Source organism: Gorilla gorilla, chromosome 1, assembly GCF_029281585.2.
Source record: "Gorilla gorilla gorilla isolate KB3781 chromosome 1, NHGRI_mGorGor1-v2.1_pri, whole genome shotgun sequence".
NCBI lineage: Eukaryota > Metazoa > Chordata > Mammalia > Primates > Hominidae > Gorilla > Gorilla gorilla.
In genome coordinates this window covers 70,838,385-70,855,370 of record NC_073224.2, presented here as the reverse complement: position 1 = coordinate 70,855,370, position 16,986 = coordinate 70,838,385, and the positions used below count along the sequence as shown (strand labels likewise).

At 34.9% G+C, this 16,986-nt stretch overlaps 1 protein-coding gene across 2 annotated transcripts in view; it reads left to right on the top strand.

Annotated features, from left to right (window-relative positions):
• HMCN1 (hemicentin 1) overlaps nt 1–16,986 on the top strand; it is a 454,854-nt gene that overhangs the window by 168,675 nt on the left and 269,193 nt on the right. For both annotated transcript variants that reach the window (XM_055367497.2, XM_055367502.2), the window contains exons 5-6: nt 4,453–4,624; nt 6,789–6,895. In XM_055367497.2, the coding sequence (XP_055223472.2) occupies nt 4,453–4,624; nt 6,789–6,895 (279 nt within the window). The remainder of the gene's footprint in view (nt 1–4,452; nt 4,625–6,788; nt 6,896–16,986) is intronic.

Sequence of the window (16,986 nt, the reverse complement as noted above, 5' to 3'; positions counted from 1 at the left end):
CCAGATGGATGTATTTACACCTAATCAACTTTCTACCATCACTGAGCTTGAAAAATCTCTATCCAGTGTGACTGAGAAAAATGCATGCATTTTTGCATTTCTTAAAAACTGGCTTAATTCTGTGAAATTTTCCTTTGCATTTAAAAATCTTAAGCTAACCAACTAAATAAAATAAAAATTAAATACAATGTGATGCTCACATTTAAAACCATGCATACAAGTTTGAACTCTATTCAGCTTCAATGCAGAAAATTCAGTGCTGAGAAAGGACTGTGTCACAATTGCACATGGACAAAATACTGCCTTTTAGCACACATTTAACTCCAGGGAAAGACCTGATATAAAATTCTTCCCTCCCTCCCATTTTCTCTCTCTCTTGTCCTTTTCTTTCTTCTTTTATCTCTCCCTCCCACACATATTTAATCAAGAATCTTCTATATTTCATGTACTATATAAGGTTCAGGGATGATAGTAGTGAACAAATCAGCTATGGTGTCTGCCCTCATGGAACTTACAATTTAGAAGGAAAGTCGGATAAAAAATAACAACAGCAACCACAAAAATACTAATAAAGGCATAATTGCAAACTGTGTTGAACACCTCACCATACTTCCCCTTTCTTGCCAGGAAGACAAAGGATGTCCTGGGGAAATTCATTTGGATGTAATGCATTACATAAGAAATGCTCTTCCAAACAAAGCTATTCTTCAAGTTCTGTTCATGAATATGTATGTAAAAATTGACTTCACTTCTATTCCTAATGTCTTATCATTCATAATAATGTGTGATGGTTTTATGCTTTAAAACTATAGTTGTATCTTATTTTAGAGTTGAGTAGATATATGGACTATTTTTAAGCATTGGTTATAGCATGGGCTGCAAAATCTTTATGAGACTATACAAGGGAATTATGTAAAAATATAACTATTGAGCCAGAATCCAACTTGTTAGAGTTTTAAAGGTACAAGAACTCTCAAATATCAGTTTCCTCATCTATCAAATTAAGGAGATGGATTAGATGGTCTCAGAGGCCCCTTGTAGATATAAACTGTTACAAATTGTCAGAGAACCATTTTTATATTAAAACATTTAATGTACTATATAAACAGTTATCTAGGGATTTAAAAAGCTTTTGTGTTGATAAAAATGCATAATTTGTAGGCTCTCACATTATTCTAGTTTTATTCTTTTTTCTTTATAATAGAAGATCATTTCTAATCTCATGAGAACTTTTCTTATAGTTAGACAATTACAGATTTTTAATTTTCTTGTATCTGGCACCCTGAGAAGCCAGAAACTGCACTTATGGTACATTCTGTAGCTTGCAGTGATGTACTTTTATTCACATATTGGTAGTATCTGTATTTTCTAATACAACAAGTTGCATCTGTTTTCAATTTGATTTTTCTTATAAGTGGATAAAAAAAGTGATTTGAGACTCTTGACAGAAGTCTGCACTATGTCTTTCCCAACAAGTAATATTATGATACATGGTAATCCCTTTGTGAAAGCCTCATAAATGTTGATGAATTGGAAGCAGTATTAAGAGTAAACCAAAGCCCACTTATATTCTGTACCATTTGACCACACTTGCTTCACAAAAATGCAACCAAATTAGGAAGACTTCCATTTTCCTATGAATACTCAAGACTTGGAGACTTCCATGTGTAACTAACAGACAACAAGATAGCTTTCCAACAATATATCATAACCTCTCTGCATTGGGTTTGAAGGAAAGATATATTTGTAGAGCCACCCAGACATAGACTATAAATTTAATGAAGGATGTATGTAAAAATGACTTCCATCTTTATTAATGCCATTTCATTTCATTATTAAACTTGAAACGTCTCACAATTCTTGCTGGTACTTGTTTTCTAATGTTTTTTTTTCTTCTTTTCCATTGAGAATCATTTATGACCAGATTATGTGTGTTGTCCTTAAAACAGATATTCTGTCCATTTCTTTACTTTCTCTCCTTTGCCCTCTTCAGTCTCCATATCAGGCATTATCCTCAAAATTATTTATTATCAGTTAAATTTATAAAATGCTTTCTGAGGCCCAACAACAATCCTTTCTATTTTTTTTTTTTAGTTAGGCAGACCCTTACAGTCATGTTTTATGTTGACATAAAAATGTCAACACTCTGATTATTAAAGTATATGTTCTATATATGGTCAATGTTAGTTACAGTCAGTCTGGTCTGTAGTCATATGGACGGATTTGATAAGCCGAGTGATCCATATCCTTCTCTTCAAGCATGATAGATAATTAAGAACCCATTTTTCAAAAATGGCATCTGCTTCTTTAAGCAAATATGTTTTATTTCATATGTACAATTCCATGTGCTTTGTAAGGTTAAATTTTGAGGAAATACATCATTTGATTTATGGGGCAATTAGTTGTATTAAATTTTGTTTTTTTGCTCAATTCATCCGTGATGACACTACAAATTTTTCTTTGTAAAACATCATTTCATTGTGTCACTCCTCTGCTTGAAGCCCTTTAGTCATTTTCATTGGGATCTCTAGGATGAAATCCAAATGTCATAGCCTGACTTTATGACCATCCATTGTCTGGTCCTGACACAGGCTTCCAGCCTCATCTTCTTTTTTATCTGAGCACTTCACTGCAGCCAGATGTAGTCACTCATGTTCTCAACATATTTGGAGTACTTCTGTCTCTGTCTCAGTGTTCTTGCTCAGATTCTCTCTTCTGTCTGGTTTGAATTTGCCTCTTTTTTTATTTACAGAAAACATTTCTGTCTTTCATAGTCTGATTACTTTACTTTGCCTGTGAAGCCATTGCTGAAACACTTCAGCAATGGCTGAAACAACTAGGGGAAGAGAAGGGAATTTAGCTGGGGAGGGAGAAAACTAAGATCGTGTAAGTATGTAGACTGTGAAAATACTGTGATGGCATTACCGTGTGGAAGTACTGTGAGGGCATTTTACATACATTTTTTCAACAGCATTTCTTGTATTATGAATTTCTTTTATTTATTAAGAACATCAGTATTATTACCATTATGACCAATTTCATTGACATTAGTATATACCCACCTTTATTATGTGTAGAGCAAAACACTTTGTTTTGGATGCACAAAGAAATAGGAGATATGGTTTTTGATACTGGAGCAAGGACAGGAATTTTTATGAAAAATATAAGAAATGCAAAAACATTCAGTAAATCTGAGTCCTAATGACTGAAAGTGTGGTCATCATTACTTAGTACCTGGAAAACCATCTTGAACAAAAACATTTATTTTATGATAAATGTGATTGTTTCATATTGTTATGTGATAATAGGTCTTAGATGCTTCTCTTATCCTTAGGGGGAAAGAAACAGAAAAAAAAAGGGATACTTTTCACAGAAAATAAAAATGTTGCACAGTATTTATTGCTTGGTTACTTGAAATGTGACCACTTACACCTAAATTTCAAAAAATGTTTCTGTTTATCATTAATAGCTTGACTATAGCTTAATATCCAGCTCTGTTCAGTGTCTTATGCCTCATTACAAAAGAAAATTTTCATGGTGATATGCAGTCTTAAAAGATACGTAAACCAGATAAAGATGAGGTGATCAAAGGTTATCATGACTAAAATTGTAAGATCATCCAAGGAGTACCTGCCCAGACATGCACCATTTGTCTAAAGGGAAATTATCTTTGTTAGTGCAGAAACTTTCTATGGATTCAAAGTTTTTCTTGTTCACAATGAGGCATTAACACCTTTTTAAAACCCAATTTCTTAATGATTTTTAAAGACTATTTTTCAAGAATACACTACTTGGTATTAAATTCTAACCTGAAATGTTTTTCTATTCTCTTTAATGCAATGCTTTTCCCATTATATTGTTACTTATTCACTTTATTATAGAAATGACTCTTTTAGTGACATTGCAATTATTTTTCTATAATTAGTATGCTGTAATATATTATAATATACTATATATAATTATAATATAGTATAATACAATAATTAATATGCCCCATTTACTGAAATTGGATTTGATAATTTGCTAAGTGGGTTTCTTTTACAAATTGCATCTGGAAGAATAAAATCTGGAAAGAAAGAATGGAAGAAGAAGGGATTGCACATGTTAGCACTATTATGTTTTTAAATAAGTTCTTATCTCTTGAGACAGCGAACTGTCAATAATATCTCTGCATGTCTCCCCTCACTGGTTTTGTACACTATAGTCTCATTTTAAATGTATTATTCAAGATAGAAAACTTGAAATTTGAACATGGGTTAAACCAGCATTTTGTTTTGAATGTACACTAACCAGAATTAGAAAGAGTCCTATCTTCAGTAATGACCGAAATAAATTTCACACCAGTCCAGGATGTGCCGGAGTCATTTGATCACCCAAAGGACCTGAAACAGCAATGATATAAAACTGTGAATGTTTTCTGATATCACTTACACTTCTCTTTCTCTCTTATAGGTATTAAAATGGGTAGAAGAAGCAGTACAGGCCTCCAAAGTTCACCTCTTATCCACAGATCATTTGGAACAGGCTGTAAATACTTGGAGAATTCCTTTTGATCCCAGCCTGAAAGAGGTCACTGTGTCTTTGAGTGGGCCTTCTCCAATGATTGAAATTCGCAATCCTTTAGGTGAGATATATCAAACATCACATAATAAAATACAAAATACATAGAGGGTAAAATACTTTTCACACACTTGTTTTTGTCAAGTTAATGCCAACTTCATGAATAAATTCAATAAATTCAGAAGTGGCTAAGGAAGGTGTTTAAAAAATGTAACATTTTGAAAGTGCTAACTATTGTTGAATTAACATGAGATTCAAAAAGGTAAAACTTCTCATATTTAAAGAGGTCAGATGTAGTAAACTAATTATATTTAAATGATCCAAAATAAAAATATTTAAATAAAACCTGAAACTTTATATGAGGAGATATTTTACAGTAACTTACTCTGTCAAATTCAGTATTTTACATTATTTTTAAATGGCTCACACCAAATAACTCTTAAAATAACTAATTTTCCACTCTATCATTTTCTTGATAAATTTTAATTTTACAGAAGATATTTGTTAAAAACCAAATTTATATTCTTAGTAAAGGGAACTTTTAATAATTCACTTTGCCTCTTAAGTATATTTTATAACCATATGATTTGTTTGGTACCATTGCTAGTTGATAACTACAATAAGATTTACATCAAATAACAATCTAGTAAAGACAGAAATCTTTAATCGTTTCTTAACATTTTCATTTAGAAATTTTTTTACCTAATATTTGCAAAATAGTTATATTTCCACTGTGGCTTTAGTTGCATTTTTTTCTCTATATTTATAAATAGGGAAGGGGATAACTGGTTTTCTTACTTAAATAACTAATTTCCAAAAGAAAACAACCTATGAAATTGTTCTCAGAGGCCACAAACACATTGAAATTTACAAGACAAATACAACGTCTTTCTCAAGACTTATACAAGTTTGACCTTACAAATGGATTTTCCTGTTGAAGTAGCATTCTACTACAATAACATTCATGTTACCAAGGAAAGACTTGTGTTTTCTACTACCTGGAGACTCAGAGTACCTGTACCCATTGCATTATGTTTCTACTACTTTAAAAAGTCATTGGGCATACAATGATTGTAAAACTTTTGATTCAAACATAGGATGCTTATAACTTATTTCTTTCTTCCTTCTTTTTTTTTTTTTTTTGACATGGAGTCTTGCTCTGTCACCCAGGCTGAAGTGCAGTAGCATGACCTCAGCTCATTGCAACCTCTCACTCCTGGGTTCAAACGATTCTCCTGCCTCAGCCTCCTGAGTAGCAGGGATTACAGGTGCGCACCACCATGCCTGGCTAATTTTTGTATTTTTAGTAGAGACAGGGTTTCACCATGTTGGTCAGGCTGGTTTTGAACTTCTGACCTTGTGATCTGCCCACCTCGGCCTCCCAAAGTGTTGGGATTACAGGCATGAGCCACCGTGCCTGGCCTAACTTATTTCTTTATATAACTGGAGAAGTAGTCCATGGGAAAGTCAAGAGTGAAGTGAAAAACTGAACTGTGGCTTAATTCCAAATTTGCTTTTCCTCTTTTCTAAGTTCCAACTATTAGACACTTTAGATAAATGTCAGGTCAGTAGGCAATGGTATCATGCTACTTCATTGCACTGCCTCTTTTAATTATTCCTATGACAGATAAAAGCCTTCTCCCGTGCTTCATGGGAAACCGGTTAAGGTTTTACACTTTGTGTAAAGATATGCCCAGGGCTCTCATGTTAGTAATACTTTGAGTGCTCTCTACAACGACATTTATCCTGGCTTGTTGTGTTTTCCATCTATTTAATCTAAATCTCTCTAGTGACTCTGCATAACATTTTTGGTAGCCATAGTAATTATTATCCAGGCTGGCTTTGGAAATATGATTACAGTCTGCTAATTGTTATTCTCATTTGATGATCAAGTCAGCATAACAAATAGTAATCCATTATTTCATAAGGTTTCCAATGCCTGGACACCTTAAAATTAAGTATATTTTAGAAATAAATAAAATAATGTTTTGAGCTATGGGTATAAGTGTCAATCAGGTCATAAGATACTGGAAATTGAATGTGTTTTATTTTAGCCACAGAACAGAAAATAAAGGCTCTTTGGGTTAGTTTGCAGCACACTTTGGTAAAAAATGTGCCAGTGTTATTTGAAATTTGATCATGCTCTTAGTTTTATGTAGTGTTAAATTAGCTAATATACATAGCTGAGAGAAGGATTGTGCTTGTTACCTTTATGTTCTGTCTTTCAGGGAAGCTGATAAAAAAGGGATTTGGCCTGCATGAGCTATTAAATATCCATAACTCTGCCAAAGTAGTGAATGTGAAAGAGCCAGAGGCTGGAATGTGGACAGTGAAGGTACGGTTATTTCACAAAGTTTGTTTATTATTTTATTTTGAAGTTGGCATTTTTCATGAAGTATACACAATGGTTTTTTTAAACATACACTCTTGCTATCATGGAGAGTGCTTGTAATAAAAAGCAATGTACATAGGTGTTTGTAGGAGGTGTCTTGATCACATGAATTTGGTAGTTTTCAGTTTGAGGACCATGAATGTCATCATTGCCACACGATACACTTACAATTCTCAGATAGTTTTCCTATCATCAAATCTGTAGATTTATTTTATTATCTACTTCATGCTTACAAAAATAATCAGAGATGGAGCCAACACAGAATAACGGTTAGAGCCATAGGCTCTGTTGTGAAACTGCCTGGGTTTGAATCTTAACACCACGCCTTAACAGCTGCACTGCCTGGGGAACAGAACTTCTCTGTGCATGGCTTTCCTTCTCTGTCATGTGGAGATGATAGTCACAGTCCTTTACTTTACAGAATTGGGCTGAGAATTAAATTAATATGATACACCTGAAATAGTATCATTTCTGTTTCAAAGCAAGCATTCAAGTGCTGTGTTGGCTTTTTTTCTTTGGTGGATTTCTATTCATTTTCTTCTTTAGCACAACGTGGTATTTGTATCCTAAACTTATCTTAAGTGGTATATATTTCCTCTAAGAAAGCATTGTATTTTGGCAGTATGGAGGAAAAAATATACACTCAAAATTCAAGATATCATAAATCGGAGATCTAGTTCTGCTGCAGATTTTGTGTGTGTCCCACTGTGGCAGATGCCCTGAGTGACTTGCCCATATTTCTCAGGCTTTTCAGTGTACTTCCCAATCTAGTATCTGCATTTCTGTGTCTTGGAGGTTTTTTCCTAGAACAGGAAAATGTTGTTCGGCTGAGGAATTAACACCCCTCGGGAGCAGCTATTAGCACCTGAAGGAACACACTCCAGGTGTCCCCTGTGGGAACAGGCTTAAAACACACCCTTTTTGGGCCTCTTCCCATTCCTGTATTATCTCCTCTCTTCCTATTAGCATTCCTTCCAGCTGTCAAATAAACAACTTGCTCTAGAATCTTTCTGGGAGAACTCAAATGAAGATATCCTGTACATTGTTTACTCTTTCATTGTCTGTTTCCTTACATAAAAAATGGAATTAATGGGATCATAATTCAAATTATAGAGCTGCTGTGAAAATATGTGGAGCTGATATACTGTAGAAATTCAAAGAGCCATTTTTCATGCCAGTCAGTTTTTTTTTTAAAGAATAACTCCATTAATGTCCCCAGTTTAAAGAATGAATGTTTACCTTGTAACTCCATTCAAATCCTAAGATACTGGTTTTTTATTCTCAGAACTCTAAGCCCTGTAGGAAAAATAGAAACTCTTGTGTAGATTATTTCAAGGTGGATAATAAAAGGGCATAGGTGAAAAGGCATGTGAAAGAAAATCTGGTAATTTCTTAATGAATGGGCCAGAAATGGCCCTTCCTGCCTGTTTTTTTCCACCCAGTTCCTTGCACATAATGCCTGGTATTTATTGAGTGTATTAGATTGACGAGTTGTTTTGCTGCTACAATATTTTAAATAAATGTGGCCAAATTTTATGTAATGGTTATTTTGACTAACTTGCCAAAAATATCACTAGCATTGAGTCTGACTTTTTGTGACCACAGTAGGAAGGAATTAGAAGAAGTGTCGAGTCTCTTCATCCCTCAAATACTTTAATTTAAGCGTGACTTAGCCAGCGGTGTCTTGAGCTAGCAAGTCCACTGGAGTAATTTTTTCTTCCTTTCTGAATATTGACCTTAACTAGTCCATTATTGACTGTGAAATACGTGCACGTAAGGCCATTCTTCGATAGTAGTAGCAATTTATTGTGCAGTACTTGTACCTATTTCCAGGTGATTTGGACTGGTACCAGTGGTATTTCCTCTAGTAAAACTCTTGCCCAGAGGAGGGATATTGCATGACTGTTATTTTACCTTGTGCCTCACACAAATATTCATTCAGTCATGCATTCAATAAACATTTACTGACTGCTCTCGGCCATGTTCTGTGCTACTTACTTAATGGACATTACACACATTTTAATTGATAATTAGAACAGAGAAGTAATGAGGATTAGTTCTATGAGTGAGCAGAGCCTTTGATCAGGTGATGAGGTGATGAGAACTCTGTTTAGACAAGTCTCTAAGCTCAGTCTCCTATAATTAAGGGAACAATAAAAAGACACAGTATCTATTATTATTTTATCTTAAATGTTTATCTAGCCCTCACCAAAAGAGCCTCCAGCTCTGATTTACAGCATTTCTAGTGTAGGATTAGTGCTAACAACAACTAAACAAAGAATAAGCATTATAATGAAACTTAAAAATAACAAACTTATTTTGCTTCTATATGAAATACCAAAAGAATGTATCAGGTTGATACGAAGGAAATTGAACTGAATCTGAAGACATAAAATATTGCTGGTGACTTTGGATTTCCCTTTTGGATGTCTAATGAATGATAAATGTTTTACATGTGCACTTTCTCAAGATGAGAAATGTCTGAGATTAGATAGTGTTTCCCTGGTGCTATCTCCCATGCACTCGACTATCTGGAAAAGGTCTGCTCTATCACTGAAATTAATAGTGGCTTTTTGAATGTTTCACATAACAGTTTTTATCCCAAATATGGAGAACGATCTATCTATTACTTGACTTTACCTTGAGGCTCAAGGACCACCCAATTGAGCCTCAAGCCAATCTTTCTAGTTATCTTCTATCACTTGTCTTTACATTCTTGTCAAATATAATTTTGTACTGTCTGTCTCCCCCCACCACATTCTCTTACCCCATGCTTTCTTTCAAGCTGTTCCTTCCCCTTATAATGCCTTTCCTTGCATTCTGACTTATAACTATCCCACAAAGTTCAGCTCAAATGACAAAACTTTCATCAAACTTTGTCAGATTTTTTTTTCCCTAAAATGCTCTTTGCTCTCTGGCTTTCTATTAAATTTTTCTGCACTTCCCTTTTGGATTAATTTCTCCCTTATATCATTTTTATTTCTGTACATATTTTCTCTGTCTCTTTTTCTATAGACCAGATTTTGCCACTAGTATATGCCACAGTGCCTGAGAAAGAACTATACAAATATTTATGAATAAAAATTAATACATTTATTCTGAGGATATCCAGGGAAGCAGGCAGAAGAACTGGTTTACTTAGCCTATAGTGGAGGTGCTAGCATGGAACACTAATACGTTTATGATTTAAAATGATAAGAGAGTGGCAATTTCTTTTCTTCTGTGATTTTTTTGGTAAGTACTTTACTGTTCCATCTTAGGGCACTTTCACTAAGCAGAGATAACGAGTCAACTCATTTGTATAATTCACATAAGTACTCAAATGTTTTAGGTTTCCTCTGATGCAGGTAAAGCACGTTAAAAAGAAGTGACTGGAAATAACATAAAGTTTTATTAAAAACAGAAGAGAAGATTGTTTTATGCTCCTAAATTTCCATTTGTAGGAAAGCTACAGATCATTGATCTTATTTCTGAGAAGCAATATGATTTTTCCATTCAGCAACTAATATAGAGTATTTGAATGTAACCACAGAAACTCTTGAGCCAAATTTTGTCCTCTGCTTTTTAAAGGAAACTCCCTGCAAAGACATTAAATAATTGTCAGCACCCAATGGGTTTAGGTGGTACAAATGTTTATATTAGTCTAGGATTATCAGTGTGATCATTTAATTTAACATATCCCCTGGGGTATGTTTCTATTAAGTACATTTGGATAAACTGTCTTTAGATAATCTCCCAAGTACAGAAGGGTGTGTACCCAACCACATGATTATACTGGGATTCTGAGACTAGTAGAAATATTTTGGTTTTGGATAGTTATGTTGGTAGCCAGAGCCTACTAATGCCTTTTCTACTGGGTAAGGATATTTTAAAAATCATACTCAAGTGGCATAAGCTTGTTTAGGAATCATAATTAAATCAACCTTGAGTCTTAAAGGACCACACATGAAGATTATTATGCTGGCCTCCTATTAGTCTTTCCTGGTGACTCTTATGAATAAGCCTGTAGTCTATACAAGGTGGGTTAAGTAAATAGATTAGGTGTAGCATTAATGTTTTGGGTCAGTGGAATGTTTGATAATAGATTTTTCCTGGAAAATTTTCCAGTTTTTTGGCCTTCCAATATCGGACTGTCAACCAAATAGAATGCTTCCTTTATAAAAAAGATATGTGTACACTTAGGTACACATGCACATTTTTATGTATATGTGTGTGCATATGCGTGTGTGCATATGTGTGTGTGTGTGTGTGTGTGTGTGTGTGTATTTAAGTAGAATTTATGTTTTGGATACATTTCCTTATCACACATTTCTCCAAATGCATAATGCCCAACAAAATAATGGTATTTAAATCTAGCTTCCATGATTGTGTCTTTGACACAATGCCTAGCTCACAGTAGGTTCTTAATAAATATTTTATTGAAACCATCTATTCTTTAATTTGTAAAGAATTCAAAACTTAAGAGCAAATACTTTGAAAAGAGGTCGACATCTATTTGAATTCAAGATTCATTACTTAATGTATTTTTGTTCATGGAGAAATTACTTAGCCTCTCTAAGTCTGAGGAAAGTGGGGGAAAATAGTGGCTACCCAATATTGTCATGGTTAAATGAGATATTGGTAAAGTGCTTCAGCAGTTTCTGACACATGAATTAGTTGTTACTAAAAATGTTGACACATGAATTCTGACACAGGTTAATTAGTTGTTCTCTTGAATACATGTAAATCATACATTGTATCTTTACTTTCTTTTAATGCATATACACTTGAATTTTTCTTTAGTTTTTGTGTTTGTCTTACTTTGGGCACATTTACTATTTTATAAAACATTGAAACTCTGTTGGAGAGAGAAAAACCATCTCTATCAATCAAATTTTAATTCAATTTATAAAAGGTAAGGTTTCATATTTAGTGCTAGGAGGAATTCTCCCTGGCTTAATACAAGAAGGTTAATTCCTCACTAATGTTCTGTGTTCCATGGGGTCTGGTAGAGTATTCTGCTTCACAGTCACTCAGGAACCCAAGCTGATGGAGGCTCTGCCATAATTTAGAACATGCAGCATCTTCAGTCACTTAATGAGGAAAAAACCTGGAGGATGTGGCATTGAATAAATAAAAAGAAATTTGTGTTACTTCTGTGTCATCCCAGAAGCGACACATTTCACTCCCTTATTACCCAGTAGGCAAGCTGTTATTGTGGCCTAGCTCATAATGGCTCATGGAGAGTCAATGATACATTTCTCTTCCTAGCTCTGTGTTCAGCAACATCATGTTGGGAGCTAGGAATCAGCTATGATGGGAATATTTATACCACAGAAATTGAAAAATGCCAAAAATTAGGGGTTTTTTTTGTTAGAGGGGCATTTATTAGCACCCCACTGACCTGACTTTTCCTAACTGAAAGGCTACTCAGAAACATAGAATGGCAAAGAAATAGTTGGAGAATGTTATTGTTTTCTATGCCATAGGGTGCAAATCTACCTAGAAATTATGTTATTCTAAAATACCATGCACAGAGTTAAGTACCTGAGAAAGACGTTGAACTTGGAATAATTGCCATTTAAGTTGCTGTCTACACCTAGGTAAATATCATTTTTTTGAACCTCTGTTTCTTTGTAGTGCCATAAAATTATCTTTGGACATAATAGGGTTTTAAGAGATAACGTGTGAACATACTTAGCGTAATGCATCTAGAAACATTTAGTGAATTCTTGATGAGTATAGCATTAGCTGGTCTGAGGAATATCTAAGAAAAAAACATCAACACTAGGCATGTGGATGGCTTTCATGTCATTTATTAAACCTACAAAACCTACACTTATCACGTGCCAGCTGAGTGACATTCTATGGGTGATGAATATGAAATAGTTACTGCCTTGAAGGGACTTTCAATGTAGGCAGGCATTTAACAGGCCTTCTTCACCTTTAAACTAAGAAGTAAATCCATCTGCAGTAGAGCTGACCAGGAAGATATAAGCTGAGATCTCAGAGGAGCAAGTAATTTTCCGCTGGAGCTCTCCATGGTGCTTGTTCAGTTGTCCTTCAGCCTGTCCTGCTCCTTCATTCTTGGTAGTCTCACTCCAATTGAGAAACCTAGACTCTGGTTCACTCTGCTCCTTCTTTTCCATTACTGCATTGTAGGTCAAGGCCACCTATTTACAACTTTAGGATACCAATATATTATCTCTGTATTAGGGTTCTCCAGAGGACAGAAATAATAGGATATATACATATATGAAAGAGAGTTTATTAGGAAGGATTGGCTCACACAATCTCAAGTCAAAGTCCCACAATAGGCCATCTGCAAGCTGGGGAAGAAAGAAGCCGGTAGTGACTCAGTCCAAGTCCAAAACCCTCAAAAGCAGAGAAGCCGACAGTGAAGCCTTGAGTCTGTGGCCAAAGGCCCAAGAGCCCCTGGCAAACCACTGGTGTAAGTCCAAGAGTCCAAAGGCCGAAGAACCTGGAGTCTGTTGTCCAAGGGCAGGAGGAATGGAAGAAAGCATCCATCATGGGAGAAAGATGAAATCCAGAAGACTCAGCAAGCCAGCTTATCCCACCTTCTTCCACCTGCTTTGTTCTAACCGTGCTGGCAGCCAGCTAGATAGTGCCCACCCACATTGAGGGGGGTCTTCCTCCCCCAGTTCACTGACTCAAATATCAGTCTCCTTTGGCAACACCCTCACAGATGCACCCAGAAGGAATACTTTACCAGCTATCTAGATATCCTTCAATCCAATCAAGCTGATACCTAATTTTAACTATCATTAGTATAACCTCATCTTTGCCAAACCGTGACCTTACCTCACATCTGCTCACACTGCAGCAGCCTGTGTATTCCTGACTCAGACCCCTTCACAACTTAATGAACGTGATACTACTCACTCAGAGGAGTAACGTGGCTCATTATGTACGCTTAGAAATTTTATGAATAAATTGACTTTGAAACACAACTCTTCCTAGCTCAGATAAATCCGGTTCAACATCTAATATCTAGAAAGTTTCCTGTTATTCTCTGAGACTGAATGCTGCTGCTAGATTTCCCTCTTCTTATCTACAGAAGCCATGAGGTTAGGGTAACTCTGCAGGAGTAATACTTCAAGACATTCTGTGGTGGAAAGGTGCTTTTTGTAGCCATATTCTAATTTTAATATAACCCACAGGTTGAATCTAGATGATAAAAAAGACCAAATAGAAAGACATTAAGATAGTAATTTTGGCCTCACTAATTTTAGGACAGATATATATATATAATTTTATTACATTTATAAAAAATTTATTGAAATGGCTAACATAATTTGGAAGAGAAGGGAAGGGAAAGAAATATGGCTGGACCTCCTCTTTGCTTGACTCAGTTACAGAATTAGCTTAATTTTCTTTGCCCCTCCAAGACCTTGGTGTCATTTGGTTCTCCTCTAACCCCATCAGGTTCATAACTCATGAGACTCCAAAGTCTTCTCCCAGCACTCCTGCAGTTTCCTAAAAGCTTTCTTGCTTATGTTCTCATTGCCTTCTGATTATTTGTGTTGATTATACCTTTTTGTACTTTGATGCAGGGCAAAACTCAGCCCCTTCAAAATATCACAAGAAATCTATCAATAGCAAGCATTCTGTGAATTTGGTAGATTTACTCGTAGATTTGGGGGCTATGTCAGAAAGCACCTTGTGCTTTTCCTGCTCTTTCCTTGGCCACCACCCCCTTGCCTCCCCAGTACATTTCTCTGCTTCTTTCCTCTGGATAGTCCCAGAAGTTCCATATAACTCTCCTCCTATTGTGTAAAGCAGTTCAGCATATTTCAACATTTACCCTCAAACCAGCATAATTAAATTCATTGAGATCATCATGAGAAACGCGTGGGGTAGCTGTAGAGTTTGGTTTCTGGAGCTTCACCGAGTTCAGACTCCAGCTTTGCCACCTGCTGTATCTGTTACTTTGAGCAAATCACTTAACCTCTCTTATCCATGAAGTGAAGATGGTAATAATACTCTCTCACAGGGACTTTTGTGAGGATTAAAAGTGAGAGTTTGTATAAAAAAGCTTTATATATAGTGTGCATTTTGTGCACATTAGTGCTTTTTTCTCCTCCCTTTTCCATTTATTGGTGGGTTATACCCTCATTATACACAAAACCTGTTTGTTTCTATTACACTAATATTTTTTAAAGGGAGCTTAGACAAGAAAGAGGTGAAAACAATAGCTTACTTTAATAGATATCAAACTATTGGCACTTTCTCATGAAGAAATTTATGTGGTGTTTAGTGTTCCTAAAATACTGTTCAAGTATTAGAATTCTTTTCAGAGAATAATTAAATAATGATAAATGCATGAATTAACATCAGAGGCTATTTTAATACTAAGCTATTTTAAAAACTTTAAATTAGCTCATTTTTTTTCTTTTTATTGTATATTTAAACCACAATGTTAGTTTATTTGGGATGTCCTTTGTTTCCGTTACCCTGGTTAGCCCAGAGTTGGATTAATTGCACATAAAAATGGACTCACTTGAAGATAGCTTTTATTTACAAACACTTAAATTCATCGAAGACATTCCTACTGTCTACAGTATAGTATAGACACATGAAATTAAGATATTTTGTTATTTATTACTCTTCATATTTTAGCAGAGCAAAATACTCTTCATATTTCCTCAGAGAATAGTAAACCTATATTCTTATTTTGCATACTTTATTACTTGGTGTGGTCTTTGAAGGATCAAAGTTAATTTATATTACATTAATTTTATATAATTTATAAGGGGCTCCCTCCTCATCAAATCTACTTTAACGTGTTGTTTAGTAATAGACGTTAACATATTTTCAAACACTTGTATAATTTCTGTTTTTTTTTTCACTCAGCTATTAAGTACCACATTGTTGAAAACCACCTTTGTTAGTTGATTTATGCACAGAACACTTGGCAGATGATTAGCACTTGATAGCAGTCATTTGGCAAATTACGTGTCATATTTGCCCTTAGTAACCTCAACAGCTGTTTCATCATAAGGGACTTTCTGAGGAGCAAGGCAACTAACAGTAATATATGATGTTAGTGAAAAAATAAAAATTAGCTCATTGTAATATCAAGCATTCTGATTGACTTACATGAAATTAGTAGGTGATAGTGTCTTCACTAAAGCTCTACATTATCTAAAGAAATTGACATTAGAATTACCAAAGCTTTATAAAACCCTACAGGAAATCCCTGATTTAAAATTGAGTCATGATCCATAGTTTCCTTTTTTAATTTATTATGTGGAATTCATAACACATATTCATTGACAAATAATGGGATAAGGGTGGTACTAAGATCCCTACACTTACACATATAATCTTTTGTAACCTTTATGCAAATGAGCCATAGTAACTAGCTGCATCATTTATGCTAAGAGTATAGCAACAGCTTTCATGATGATGGGTTTTTTTCTTCTTTCTCCCCTTCATTTTACTACCCTTTGAGTTCTTGAGATTCTGCTCAATGAGGAAGAAACATGGTAGCAACAGGGACAGATCTTCTCTTCCTTCTTCTCCACATTGCTAAATAACAAGGAGTTGCAGTGATTCAGGGAATATTGCGTAGTTTGCACAGCTCTGGAAGTGGCCCACTGGTAACCATGGTGTGTGAATTCATCTGGCTGTCCACCAGATTAAAATGTATATACACAAATATGGCTGTCTACCAGATTAAAATTTATATATATATACTTCCAGTGCATTCTGTCTTTGCTATAATACGTCAATATGTGCCTTCTCAGTGTTGAGTTTGAAATTGATAATCGGTACATTAGAGTTGTGTGAATTTTTTCTTTCACTCCCATCTCCTACTCCTACTTAAATGCTGGAATTATGTGGTCATTTTATTTTGAGACAGAATCTTGGTAATCTATGTAATAAAATAATAGTGAACTCTTGTTCATAAGTCTTAGGTGGTTTTTGAAATGCAAATTCCTAGACTGCCCTGACCTAATATTCAGATTCAGTAAATCTAGGCTGGAGCTAAGGACTTTGCATTTTTAATAAATGCTGAGTACCTTTGCTAG